The following is a 14,392-nucleotide window of genomic DNA, read 5'->3' as shown; positions in this document are numbered from 1 at the left end:
CAGAGCAAGAAAACTGCTCTGTGCTAGGGCCACTGGTATGAACGCTATGGGTTGAAACCAGCAGCCACTACTTCTCTTCTCTGGGCCAACTTCACCTTCTTCCTCTCTGGAAGCAGAGGTCAAGAGCAATCTGGGCATCCTCTGGATGAGTTTGACTACAGCACCCATCATCTCAGCCAGTATGGTACATGGGGATAATGGGGGGTTGCTTTAGAGAGATGCATAAGCTGATACCAGGAACAATAAAAACTTCCTTCTACACTGCTAGTAACAACACAAGTTACACATTTACATATCCTTTGCTGAACAAAAGAAAGTACTATCAGGAAACACACCAATCCTGGAAATAAAAATAATTATGAACACTGTTGGATAATAAAAGTAAACCTAATTAATTATGCCATTTATTTATGAATGTGTTTTTAAGAGTTCAATCCTACACACATTTACTCAGAAGCAAGTTTCTTTTTCTTCTGCTTTCTGCTCAGGATATACTCAGGGTATATCGTACTCATTTACTATATATGTGTGATGCACAGAGACCGCAACAAAGAAAACACAACTGAAGGCAGTGAGACTCACTTCTGAGTAAACCAGTACAGGACTGTCCTGCAATAACATTTTCTATTTCCTGAATCATGGAAATTAACATTACTTTCATTTCAGCCAGTTCAAATTCATTGCTTTCAATTGTAATCATATACACACTACTGAAATCCTACTGAATTCAGAGTGGACTTGTATAGGACTGTGTTGTTCATCTGTCATATTTTCAGTGCGGTTTCTGATCATTGTTACTACTCTAATTTGTCATTTCTAGCTGGTACCCACCAGTAGCATGTGACAGGGGGGAAAGAGTTCTCCATGTTTCCAGCAGGTCCAAAAGGGCCGCTCCCCAAAATCACATACAGCTGTTCCAGCTTTATCTTGGGAGAATACATTGACAAAAGCACTAGAGCAGGGCTCTGGGCAACCACAGGTGCAGTGATCAGAGTGGGCCCTCCAAGGTTTCCAGATAGACATAGCCTCTTCTATTATCTCTACCAGGTCTTCCACTAACCCCCAGTTGTTTGGTGGTTTCCTGACTTTTGTGCAGTTCCCCTCTCCACATTCCAAATGGTTGAAATGCCCCTCTAAACCTCCATTACTTTGCTTTTCAGCTTTAAGCTAAAATGTGATGGCTTTAGGGGTGTTTGGTCCTGCCCCTTTTGTTTGACCCCACACGCCACAGGAATGTAGCCCCCAATAATTTCTCTGAATTGGAACTCAGGTCTCTGACTGAAAGGGGTTCAACACCCCTTACATATCCTATGAAATGTTAGCTAACTGTAGCTACTACAAAACCAACCAAAGACACTTTTGCCACGTTCATTAACTGGCAATAAACAATTCTGGGGGTCTTAATGTCAAATATACTAGAATAGCCATCTCAATCTCAATCCAATATCTTTGCAATAAGGTCATTTAATACAGCACAAATGTTTAGAGAGCGTTCTCTGCTTCTTGAAAAGCCTGAAGTAGAAAACTGCATTTTACAACCTGGTGTGATTAATGAGTTTGAAAACTAAACTCCAACTCAAAATTATTATCTAATACTTGGAGCTGAAGCAAGTCCGATTCCAAATCACAACCTTTCCCGCTGGTTGTGGAATGCAGACACAAATGACCATCCAAAAGATGGTGTTGGGTCCATCATCCTCCCCGGCCCACGCTCTGCTGCTGAACTGCAGACAGGGGAATCATTAGGTGCAAGAGAGCACAATGCAATGAAAACGGGGCATCTGGGCAAAGCAATCCTTTCTTTAATAACCACTGCGGTGGTGTAGCTGCAGGAGCAATCCTAACCACCCCATAATGTCGTCTACGTATTTCGGCTCCAGGACCCGTGAAACAGAGCCTGCGGAAAAGCCTCCTCAACCTGGTAGCCTTCATGGGTGTTGCGCAACTTCCGTAATGCTGCAGCCAAGAGGCTACGGCAGCGCAACACCCAGGACAGGTCACTTGGTTAAAGAACGACCGCCTTGCCTTTCCTCTCTTCTCCTCCTTCCACAGTAGGGGGCGACAACCCGCGACCCCTAACGAAACGCGCATCTGCGCTAACGCAAGAATGGCTCGGACGGCGTCCTTTCACAAAAGGAGAGCTGGCCGCTCTGGCACAAGACAGTACCATAGACTAGAACATAAGGAATCGCCGCTCGAGCGCCTCGAATTCACCCTTGGGGCTTGTGGGGCGCGGCTGCGTATGGTCTTTTGCTCCCCCCGCCTTGCAGAAAACTCGTGAAAGCGGCCTTGCTACGGTGGCTGCCAGAGATCATTTTAAGCCCCTCCGTGTGGGACTCGCCGCGACGCGAAAGAAGAGCGCAGGGAAGCAGGGGAGCCCGCAAGCCGGCCGGGAGGCGTGGCGCGTCGCCTGGTCCTTGGGGCTGCTGCGGGAAGACCTCCGCACGCTCGGCTGCTGGCGCTACGAGGGCTCTGCCTCTCTCCCGCTCTCTCTTTCCTTTGTCACCGAAAGCTCCCGGGTAGCAAAGCCAAGGAGGAGGTAAGAGGAGCCTTTCAGGATTAGACCTCGGGAAGGTCCATGCAGCTCAGCCTCCTCATCCTGCGTCCAACAGTGGCTGCCTAGATGTGTCAGAGAAGGAGGCTCACAAGCATGTGTGCTCATAGCCACTCTTCCTTGTTGTTTGCGGTTTCTACTGCAAGTGTCATTCAGACATCTCCTGCCCACCCTCAGAAATGAAGGTTTTGTTAACTATTTTAGTTTACAGCTCTTGCCATCCAGGCATTGACGCAATGCCATTGTAAAGCCACTTTAGTTGTCTGTCATTATTGCTGCATTTGTGGCAGCCAATTTGATAATTGCCTTTCTCTCCCTGGGTTTCTTCTAGATACGTTGGACTAAAACCCCCATCAGCAATCTTGTGGGAATAGTGGGAAGTTGTAGTCACACATCTGGAAGGTGCAGTAAGTTCATTGTTTGAGTTTAGTATATACTGCACATGGGCTTTCTTTTGTTAGCCCCATGGTGTTTCCCAACCCATGGGAGCTCCTAGTGCTGCCAATCAGGAGTTGTGCAGCTATTGCATCTTTTCATTCATAATTAAACAAACATAGAAGATGCAGTAGGCAAGTAGGGCTGGTTTAGAACAAGGATGGCTGGACTCCCTTTAAAAGCCTATGAATAAGGCAAAGTGCAGGTATACTAAAAGTTTTGTCTGGAAGCACTCCTTCATCTACCTCCCCATCCATTTCATTAGATGACAGCTTCCCACAAATAATTGATCTTTGTAGAAAAGGAACGTTTCTTCTCCACACCACAGATGCCTCCTCATAGTCATCTTCCCCTATCCCACCCCAGCAACCAACCAAACACCTCTAAATAGTTTTCCTTACAAGAGGGTACTTCTGTGCAAATTCCCCAGGGATGAATGAAACAAACTTAGTCCATTTAGTTTATTGCCAATGCGTATGGCAAACTCAGTTTATACATTCCACAAACTCAAGCAATCCAAGTTTTCCAGGATTGTACTATTTCAGGCTATAGGTAAGGAGTTGGTATATTTGACTGTTCTTCTCCCAAAACAAAAATAAAAGCACTTCTTGCAAATAAAAAGATAGCAAGTTAAAGAGATCTAATACCATCTTCTCCTTGAGATGCTTTTCTTTTTATATTCCTACCTGCACCTGAAATGGAAAAGTCCAGGTAAACGGTCTACCAGTTTATCCTATGGTGCATTGAATTGGGCCCTGTTCTTGTCTCATGAACTGTGTCAAAGATGCTCCGGCCTGTTATACCCCATTAACTCTCATATACTGAGTTGATACTGCCTGTCTTCCTGAATAATATGGATGTGTACTTGTAGTTCTGCAGATGCTTTGGCCTGCAACTCCTATCAGCCCTAACCAGCCTCACCAGTGGCAAGGGATAACAGGAGTTGTAGGCCAAAACTTCTGGAAGGCTACAGGTGCATGATCTCTGTAAATCTGCAAAGATTAAATGAGATTAGTTTAGCTGCATTCAATGTCACTTTTCAGTCAACCTCATCCCCAGTACATTGCATGGTTCTGAGGCACATGGGTAGAGAACACATGCTAGGGTGGCTGGAATAACAAAACCAGGTCTAACAATGCAATATACATGTCTACTAAATGGAAATCAATCTTTGGTAAATATACATACTTACCTGGGAGAAAATAGCATGAAATTTAGAATTTATTTCCAAGCTATTGGTCATAGGACCCTTTGAATTTCAAAATCGTGATCAGGTATAATACAAACTCAATGAGATCCTGCTTTGAAACTAAACTTTCAACTAAACTATACTAGCTGAGAAGGGTAAATTTATACTAGCTGATGGAATTCCCTAATATATTTTCCTCTGCTTAACAGGATGGAGAAAGAGAAAATTTTAATGAAATCTAATGTTGCAGCTTCTAACCTTCTGAGAACATTACATTCCCTTTATCGGCTTGGTCACTTCTGTGATGTGACAATTCACACAGACCAACTTGGAATCCAGGAGGAATTTTCTGTTCACAAAGCTGTATTAGCAGCTTCCAGCAATTACTTTAAAAGTTTGTTTCTCAGTGATGAAATGCTGAATGCCCAGAATTGCAAGGTGACCCTCCAAGACATTCATGCTGAAGAATTTGTCTCCTTCCTAAAGTTTGTCTACACAACTGAAGTAGAAATTGAAGTGGACAGGCTGCACCGGATAAAGGAGGTTGCTGAAAAACTTGAATGCAAGGATCTGCTTGAGGCTTTTGAAGAAATGAAGGCAGATTTAACTGTACATTTGAAAAGCCATGAAAGTAGTGGGTGTCTCTGGAATCAAACAGAACAAGTAGAAGTCAAAGAACAGAGTGACTTGTCCCAAATCTTGGCAACCCCTATGAAAAAGAACCTTTGGGACAGAAAGAAGCATAGAAAACTGTCATCTATTTATGATGCTATTGAAAATAAACCTGGGTGTCCTAACAAACATAGGGCCCCACTTGCCAAGTTCAAAGAAGAGAAGGCAGGCTCAGCTGAATGCAGCAAGGTAGACATGCATGAAGTTCACAACACAGGCAATCCCAGCCAGGAAGAAAGCGACACCAGCTGTTCTTCACCAGATCAGGTGGACTCAATGGAAACTTGCATTGTTATAAGCAAGATATTCCCTGGCCAAAAGGAGGAGGAAAATAATTTGATTCTTGGTCAAGCTAAACTCAGAAAATCCCCACGTAGCATATCAAAAGTCTTGCCACAGAGATATGCGTGTGCCAAATGTAATCATTCTTTCCATTTTGCCAAGGGGTACCAGTCACACATGCAACTGGAACATGACATACACCTGGCCATTAAATATAGCTGCAGTGTGTGTGACCAGCTCTTTTCCAGCTGCCAAAAACTGCAACAGCACAGGCTTGCCGTTCACCACAGCAAGCAGCACTTCCCCTGCATGTTGTGTGACAAGAAGTTCAAGTGCCAGAAGGATCTCAGCGACCACATCCGGAGGGTGCATGAGAAGAAACAGAATCCTCAGCGGTGTCCCTACTGTGACAAGGTGATCAGCTCCAAATGTGGACTGACTGTTCATGTTCGAACACACACAGGGGAAAAACCTTATAAGTGCACATCTTGTCCTGCACGTTTTGCTCAGAGGTCTGCCTTTAATACTCATGTAAGGTAAAGTCTTTCTTTGTGCAGAGTATTGGGGAAAAGAGGGATTTTTAGTCCTCATGTCTTCAATGTAGAAATTATATGTGGGAAAAAGAAGTTAGTATAAGTTTGCCAGCTATAAAACTGCAATCCTATACTTACTTACTTACAAGTAAGTTCCATTGCACTTCCTTCTGGGTATGACATGCATAGGATTGGGTTGCATTGACTCAGTCAGTTTGGTTCAGTATTAAGCAAATATTTTCAAAATTACATTAGATAGTCCTACAAGCACAAAAGTATTTACTGTATGCCTTGCAGCTCAAATTCCTGCAGCTTATATGTAGCACAATACTTCCCATTATGCAGCTGGGTTCCTTTGCTGTGTAACAGACCTGGACAACTTGTGGTCCAACAATCCCAGAAGCACAGTATTGCCTGAAAAGGTGCCTGACTTTTCAGTTCATTTCAGTCACAATCAACCCTTAAATCATCCAATGAATTTCTGTGTGCTCTGGGTCATGAGGAGCAAGCTGTGTCGGGCAAGGGTGGCGAACCATATGCTTGAAGACCAACTGGGCCCATTTGGGATTCCCCTGAGAGCTGCACTCTCTCCCTCAGTGCCTTGTGTGCAGTTTTTCTCCCTTCTAAAGGGTGAAATTACTTTCTTTACTGACAGGAAGAGTATTCAGCTAAGATATGCTGGAATGCCCCCCCACCCAGCTTGTCCAAAATGGAATTCAGCCTTTGGGCTAAAAATATTTCAACACCGCCACAGTGGGGCTTTCTACTTGCTAGTGCTGCTTGAAGCAAGATACTTAAATTTTTAGACTTTCAATGAGTCGCAAGAGTGTAATTTCTTCAGGTTAAAATTGTATTTCTTTTCAACATTCCTATCCTGCCTATCTATATAGATACAAATAAACATTTTAAAAAACTCAAGGGTGGCAAACAGGTAACCCACTTTAAAACAATCTTCCATTTAAAAAAATAAAAAGACAACAAATTAGAGTCAGTAAAAAAGAGCACTTGGAAACTTTGTTTTAAAAGGCCATGCTTGGAAATCCCCTGTTGGAAATGTTATCTGCCCGCCAGAAGGGAAGCAGTGGTATGACTGGGTGAATTTCTGCAGTGCAACCCAATATATGTGTCCTCAAAAGTAAGTCTCATTGAGATCTGTAAAGCTTTCTCCTAAGCAAGAGCCTATAGAATTGCTGCCTATACCTAGCCAGCAGAAAACTGGCAGCTGCAAGATTTTTTTCCATCAAAATATGGACAGAACGTGTTTTTGGATGCTTTACAGGCAAGTGAACTTAGAATATGGCCTTGGGTGAGTTTGTAGATTATTTGTGTCTTCATCTGGGCATACAGAAAAAATATAGCTGATTTTTACATGCTGTTATGTTGTTGTTTTTTTCCCCAACAGAAAAATGCATGAATCCAAGCAAGATGGGAATGTCATGTCTGATTACTGGATGATAGTCCCACCTACAGAAAGAGCAGGTATTGTTCATGGTGAAATTGATGTGAATAACAAAACATGTCAGGAGGCACCAAATATTGACTTGCCAAGAGAATTTGGGGGTGAAAAATCTCAGGAGTTAGAGAGAGAATCCAGACATTCTCTTGCAATAGAACCAGAGACTGACAATAAAGAGGAACGTAATGAGCAATGTGACATGAAAAGAGGAAATGCTGAAGAACACAGAGCTGTTGTTGAAGGCAGTGCAAAAAGAGAAAAGGACTATAGAGCTGAAATAGATAGCACTGAAGATGAAGAGGTGCCTTTGGATGATGATGACTCAAAGGATCAAGATGGAGGAGAAAATAAATCAGATGCTGATGTCAAAGTAAGGAAAATGAACAAAAGTAAGGCAACTAAAAAAACTGCTTATGTTATAACCTGTCCAAAATGTGCTGAGAAGTTTGTGTCACAGAAAAAATACGTTGACCACTGCAGAGATGTCCATCACTCTTTGCCTGGTAAAATCTATCAGTGTGATGTTTGTAGTAAGTCCTTTGCGAGCTGCAACAGCTGGAAAGAGCACCGTGCATGTGTTCACACAGAGGACAGGCAGTTTGCCTGCACCCTCTGTAATGCCACCTTTAAAAGGAAGAGAGATGTGAGGACACACTGTGTGCGGAAGCACGAAGGAAGAGTGAAGCGCCCCCTCTGCTCTGTCTGTGGAAAGATCCTGAGTTCTAGAACAGCACTCGTATTTCACATGAGGACACACACAGGAGAGAAGCCGTACCAGTGCAGTGTTTGCTGCTCACGATTTGCTCAGCCATCACAGCTCAAGATTCACACAAGGTCAGCCTGTATGATTTCTTTTCCTCCCCTCTGTTCAGGGCTTCTACATGCATTGTCTACTCTAGGCATCCTGGTGCCCTCCAGATGTGTTAGGCTGCAACTCCCATAATTCCCAGCCGGGATGGCTGATGGCCATGGTAGCTGCAGATTTTGGAAATTGCAGTCTAAGACATTTGGAGGGCACTAGGTTAGGGAAGGCTGCTCTACTACTTTGAGTTCTTCGGTACCTCTGTGTAGCTCATCCTGGCTGTGCATACTGAGTAGTCAAATGGCAAAATTAAGATCCACTGTGTGCAGAAAATCTTCTTTTCCCCCCTTTGGGTGTGAAGTCATTAACTCTCCGTGGGCTGTAGATAATGCCCCAAAGTCCAGTTATGAATGATGACAATGATGACAACAACAATCTGTAAAGAACCAAACATTTTCTAAGGGCTGTACAGATACTAAAAATAAGATAGCCCCTGCCTGCAAGCTTATGATCTCATAATAGACACAATAAAAATGGAAAGAAAAAGGAATGCAAACATCAGAGCTACAGCCTTTTCTCTGGCCAATGGATGGGGCCGGGTTAACCTCTTGCTGCCTTGCCATTCTTTCTGGGAGGTGAGCATAGCAGCTTTCAGTGGCTGTTAGTCCCCTGGTCAGTGGAAGAGGCCAGGTTGTGCTGTTCTTCAGCTTTCCAATCTCAGGACATCATGATTTGGTTCAAGTATTTTTAAAAAACCCCTTATGATACACTATTTGTGCATTATCTGTATGCGTATGTCCTAAGCAACTCTTACACTGAATCTAAATGTGACAGGTGGATGGGCAGGACATCAGTCAGTAGAAACCTTATGCTGCTGCTCTTCCTCTTTTGTGAGGAGCTCTTAAATTCTTCTGTTCCCCCATCCCCTTGTAAGGCTTCTGTACTGTTTTTACTGCAGAAGATTAAGGAAGCCCTCAGTTCTTGGGGTAACTGAGGACTTATAAATTTAGTGTTGCATATCCCTTTCATTTTGTACGACGTGTGGAATTACCTATGGAATGCGCTCCCCAGAGAAGTCCGTTATTTGTTTTTTGGCGCCAGACCAAGACCTTTTTATTTAAACGGTATTTTGTTAATCTGTGTTTTATTTAATGGTTTTATATTATTGCCGAGAACTCCAAATTTTTAATATTGTTCTATGCTTTATTTGTTTTCCTTGTGAGCCACCCCGAGGCTTCGATGATGGGTGCGGCATAGAAATGTTATAAATAAATAAATTACATTCTCTGAGACAGCCTGAAAATCATTTAGTGCACCCTAAACTAAGATAACTTTTTTCCTTCTAGCGTGAAGCACTTTCTGCATGTTCTGTCTCTTGCCTTTGGATAGGGAAGAACCCTGTTAGACTACTTGCAATTTCTATTAAGTTGCACAGTCCATAATAGATACGGTCTTAAATTGCGCTTTTGGGATTTTTGTATTCCTCTGAATGTAGGTCCCATACAGGTGAGAAGCCATATATCTGTGAGGACTGTGGGGCATGTTTTGCAGACAAAGGCAAGCTTAATGGCCACAAGAGGACACATACAGGTAGGTGTTTAAACCCACTCCCTGAATATGGAGAGGGGCAATGTATATTGGTGCTCCACTCATCTGACTATTTTTTGTATGTTATGCAGGTATAGATATTTTCCCCTCTCCCACACATTTCTAGATTGGATGACCATCTGCACAAGACTTCTGCACCATATGGATGCAAGAAAAATCTGTGTAACTATTACAAAAAGAGAGTTATATTCTCTAGGATATGGGGAATCTCTAGGAAGAGGTCAGATCTTTTTGGGAAAAGTTTCAGAGCAGAAGAGAACTGCTAAATTCACTTTGGGAAATCTCTTATGGATGATTGCCAATGTGGGTGACCAGTAAGGGAAATTGATTGTTCTATTACTTCACAGGAGAACGTCTCTTCAAATGTGATGTGTGTGGAAAACATTTTGCCACCAATGAATACCTGAAATGCCACAAGCGCTGCCACATGGGAGCCAAGCCATATAAATGTGATGTGTGTGGAAAAACCTTTGGACTGAGAGCCTCATTAGCCCAACACAACAATGTTCATGCAGGTAATAAATGTTTCTTCAGGGGTTAGATGGATGACAGAAGAGACAGATGTGCAAGGGCAAGCTTCTATATCAGCCTTCCCCAAGCTGTTTTCCTTAGATGTCTTGGGCTATAACTCCCAGTATTCCTTAGCTTTGACGATAATTGCTGGGTCTGATGAGAGATGAAGTCCAAAACTTCTGGAAGGCATCAGCTTGGGGAAGGCTATGTCAGTCATCTCCATTGAAACTATCCACTATTTCACACCTTCCCAACCTGGTGCTGTCCTGGTATTTTACACTTCAACTCCCATCAGCTCCAGCAATTATGGCCAATGGTCAGGGACAGTTAAAACTGTAGTCCAAGATCTGTTGTGGACACCAAATTATGAACTGTGTACAAGGTTCCTGACATACTCCCCTTTCATCACAAGCACTGAGGATGGTGATACAAGACAGGGCTGTGCAAGTGCTGTGGTTGTGGAACTCTGTTCCCAGGGAAGCTGACTTTGCCTATAAGTAAATGAATAAGGGCCACAGAGCATTTGCAACTTGAATAGGTCATGTGTAGCTGCTGATGTTTCTGTAGACTCTTTTGTTTTGGTTTTGTTTTGGAACATTTTTGGTGTGTTCTTCTGATATCCTTATCTGTGTAAGTCCTGGAGTAGATCCATCTTGAGTTGGAATGCAGGGCAGAAATATATTTTTAAAATACAGGGATTTTGAAAATGCCCACTAACATGTCTTTCTTGTTAGAAACTCCTCCCTATTTCTGTGAGCAGTGTGGAAAGACATTTACTCAGCAAGGAGCCCTTAGACGTCACCAGCGTATCCACACTGGAGAAAAGCCATACAAATGTAGGGCTTGTGAAAGAACCTTCACAGACATGTCTACCTTGAGAAGGCACGTCCTGGTAAGTTCTCTGCTTTGTGCTATCTTTTTTAACTGGATTTTTCATCCGTTTTGCCTGCCAAAATGCTTTTTGATGCCCTGTGTATTAAACCTGTTTTAACAGGCTTTTAAACATCTTAGAGCAGACACGGGGAACCTCCAGCCTGCAGGCCAAGCATAATCCATAATAAGTCCCCATTTAGCTCATCAGTTTCCCTTCCTTATGTCTGACCATTGATCAGAGGAAAGGTGGATTTCCCTAATGCTGCATATCGTTTTTTTAAAGGCCCTATTGGTGCCAATGGTGACCATTTTTTGGCAAGGGTGGGGGCATTTTCAAGGGCCTGATTGCTTTGGGAAAGTGTTTGAGTATGCATGCAAGCCTGGCCGCTCCTGTTGTGGAACAGTATTCCAGCAGTGGGATGTGCCACTGTCCCAGCTGCAGTGATGTGCTTGCCTGGACCCACTCCAGCCCTTTGGCCAAAAAGGCTCCACACCCTTGGCTTTCAGCACTCAGCAAATAGCACTGGTGTTTCCTTCCTCCCCCTGCCCCCCCCCCCCATTGCTGTCAGTGGTGCACAGCTGCTGTGGTATGAGGGAAGAAAGAGAAAGCATTGCTGCAGAGGTGAAGAGAATTAACACTGCAGCAGTGACATCTATTTTGTTCCTGGGCAGGGCTTACATAGCTCTGGAAAGGACCCACTCTAGTAATCCAAAGGCCTCTGTCATTGCAGAGGAGTCCTTGGGGTGGATCCAGAGGACGTTTAGTCAGACTTCAGTTCCACTGTAGTCAGCAGAGCTTTTGACTGACCTAAGTTGCATTTACTTCAGAGGGAATAAAGCATGACTGACCTCTTTTGGCTCCATCAACCCTCCCTCTGTATATTGACACAAGAGCATTTCAAGCTTGGAGCATTCCTGGCCAAGGCGTCATAGGTAAGGTAACATACTAGTCTCACTGCAGCTAAGGACAGAGTGCAGGATCAGGCTCCCTGAATATAAAAAACACATTTGGCTAGTTAGCCAGACAATAAATTAGTGGTATTTAATTTGTGAAAGCTTTTATGATAGCCATAATTACAAGAATTTGTTTTTCTGTTACATTGTTTTAGAAGTTTCCAGTGTTTGACTCAATCAGATCAGAACTTGACTTTTAAAAGTAATTTTTGTTTTCTCCCCGTGCTGTAGGTCCATGATCGGAATGCTCATTGGAGGAGTTTCTTAATAGATCTTACTATCAAAAAGAATCATAACTGGTCCAAAATAGAGACTTTATCCAATATCTGTTTAGCAGAGGACTCTACGACAATTTGGTCTGGTGTCCAGAGTAAAATTTATACACCAGAAACTATAAGTGTAAAAAAAGTAGAACACATACCATGTAACAGTAATGTAAGAGATCCTGACCATTCCCTTATGTGTTTATAGGCTTAAACATTAAGGTTGGGGAAGGACATTGCTACCACCTTCAGCTTGTTCCTTCTGTGGGCACTTCCTCCATCTGCTCATGGGTTCTACAGATGAGCCATGCTAGCAGTTCAGCCTCACCCAGTAGGAGACATGACCATTGTGGAATCCTTAGAAATGGAGCACTGCTTTTCAGCCTAGGTGCTAGCTCCACTAAAAGCTTTTTGGGAGTCAAATAGTCAGAGTTCAAAAGGTCATCACTGCCTTTGATAGCAAAGGTAGCTGCATAAGTCTTAGAAACTTAAGACTTTCTTGGACTGCGTACTTAGATTCTGGCACGGCAGGAGTGGGTTTTACGCCAGTGAAGAGGGATGTCAGCAGTTAAGCATGTGGGCATCATAGCAAGATGTTGCTTCTCTGTGGGGACAGGCTGTATGTTATGAGTCCCAAGGGAAAGCTGTTCTGTGTGAACAGATGCTTTCCACTGTTACAATTTACAGAGAGGTAGCCTACTTAGTCTATTGTAGTAAAAGCTGTGGAGTGTTGGGACACAAGAGCATAAGCTTCCATGGGCCCACTGATTGATTGATTGATTGATTGATTGATTGATTGCATTTCTGTACTGCCACACAGCTGAAATTCTCTGGGAAGCTTAATTCATCAGATACACAGAGTGCTGTCCTGAAGTTACAGGGATATTATACCAAGACTGTGGGTGGGGAAGGATTAAGAGTCATAGAATCATAGAATAGCAGAGTTGGAAGGCACCATTAAGGCCACTGGGTCCAACGTCCTGCTCAATGCAGGGCTCCAAGTTAAAGCATCCCTGACAGAGGAGAGCCCACAATTTCCCTAGATAATTAGTTCCATTGCTTTAACATTTAGGAAGTTTTTCTGGATGTCCAGCCAGAATCTGGTTTCCTGTAATTGGAAGCCATCATTCCATGTCCTGTACTCCAGCATGACCAAGAAGGTATCCTGGCCTTTCTCTGTGGGACAGCACTTCAAAAGCGTTATCATATCTCCCCTCCATTTTCTCCAGGCTAAAAATGCACAATTCTTCCAATCTCTCTCCGTAGAATATTGTTTTCAGTCCCAAATTACCTCCATGGTTTTCACCTAAACCTTTTTCAGTTTGTCTGCATCAGTGCCCAGAAATGGATGCAGAACTCAAGATGAGGCCTAAATAGTGCTGAGTAAAGCAAAATTGTACTTCATACGATGTGGAAGTATACTTCTGTTCATGCGGCCAAAAATAGCATTTGCCTTTTTTGCAGCCACATCACATTGTTCAATCATATTCAACTTATGACCTAGAACAATTCTGAAATCTTTCTCACTTGCAGAATTGTTGAGGCAAGTATCCCCCATGTTATAACTGCCTTTGATTTCTCTTCCCTATGTGCAGGGACTAGGCTATTGTTCCTATTAAAATTCATTCTGTTGCTTTTAGCCCAGCAAGATTACTTTACATTTTGTTTCTGTCTTCCAAGGTATTAGCTATCCCACCCAATTTTGTGTCTTCTGGAAATCTGGTAAGCATTCCCTGAACCTCCTCTTCCAAATCATTAATAAAAATGTTGAAGAGCCCTGGGCCAAGGACTGAAATCTGTAGTACCCCATTCCTTATTCATCCCAGTTTGGGAGGGTGCCATTGATAAGTACTCTTTGATTTAGCCACCTATGGACTACCTGAGATTTTTTCCATCTAGCCTAGTCATCAATATTTCCTAATGAGGCTATCTTGGGGAACTTTGTCAAAAGCTTTGCTGAAAGCAAGGTATATTATGGCCACAGAACTCCCACATTCTACCAGGGAGATAGGGAAGTTACCCTATTAAAACTGAAATCAGATTAGTCTGGCAGGATTTGTTCTTGACAAATTGTAAGCAGAGAGATGAGAGAGAAATGAAATGCAAAACATACTGTGGCGATCAGGTTATTTACAGGAGCTATTCACAAAACAGTTCTTTCTGATATCCTGGTTTTGAGTAAGGTAAACATTCTAGTTTTGAGGAAGGTAATTAATACAGGGGGACTGCGGTGGTGCAGTGGTTTAAACTGCTGAGCT

General features: G+C 43.0%; 1 protein-coding gene across 1 annotated transcript; it reads left to right on the top strand.

The window, feature by feature from the left end:
- Positions 1 to 2,218: 2,218 nt before the first annotated feature.
- LOC123030416 (GDNF-inducible zinc finger protein 1-like) lies at positions 2,219 to 13,535 on the top strand. The gene is made up of 7 exons (XM_044444321.1): positions 2,219 to 2,539; positions 4,388 to 5,668; positions 7,068 to 7,955; positions 9,419 to 9,513; positions 9,879 to 10,046; positions 10,779 to 10,936; positions 12,103 to 13,535. The coding sequence occupies exons 2-7, from the start codon at positions 4,389 to 4,391 to the stop codon at positions 12,340 to 12,342; spliced, it is 2,829 nt and encodes a 942-aa protein (XP_044300256.1). The 5' UTR covers positions 2,219 to 2,539; position 4,388; the 3' UTR covers positions 12,343 to 13,535.
- Positions 13,536 to 14,392: the final 857 nt, after the last annotated feature.

This window comes from Varanus komodoensis, unplaced genomic scaffold (assembly GCF_004798865.1).
Source record: "Varanus komodoensis strain SLA01 unplaced genomic scaffold, ASM479886v1 scaffold44_3, whole genome shotgun sequence".
Classification (NCBI taxonomy): domain Eukaryota; kingdom Metazoa; phylum Chordata; class Lepidosauria; order Squamata; family Varanidae; genus Varanus; species Varanus komodoensis.
The sequence above is the reverse complement of the archived record's forward strand: the minus strand, read 5'-3'. Positions and strand labels throughout refer to the sequence as shown.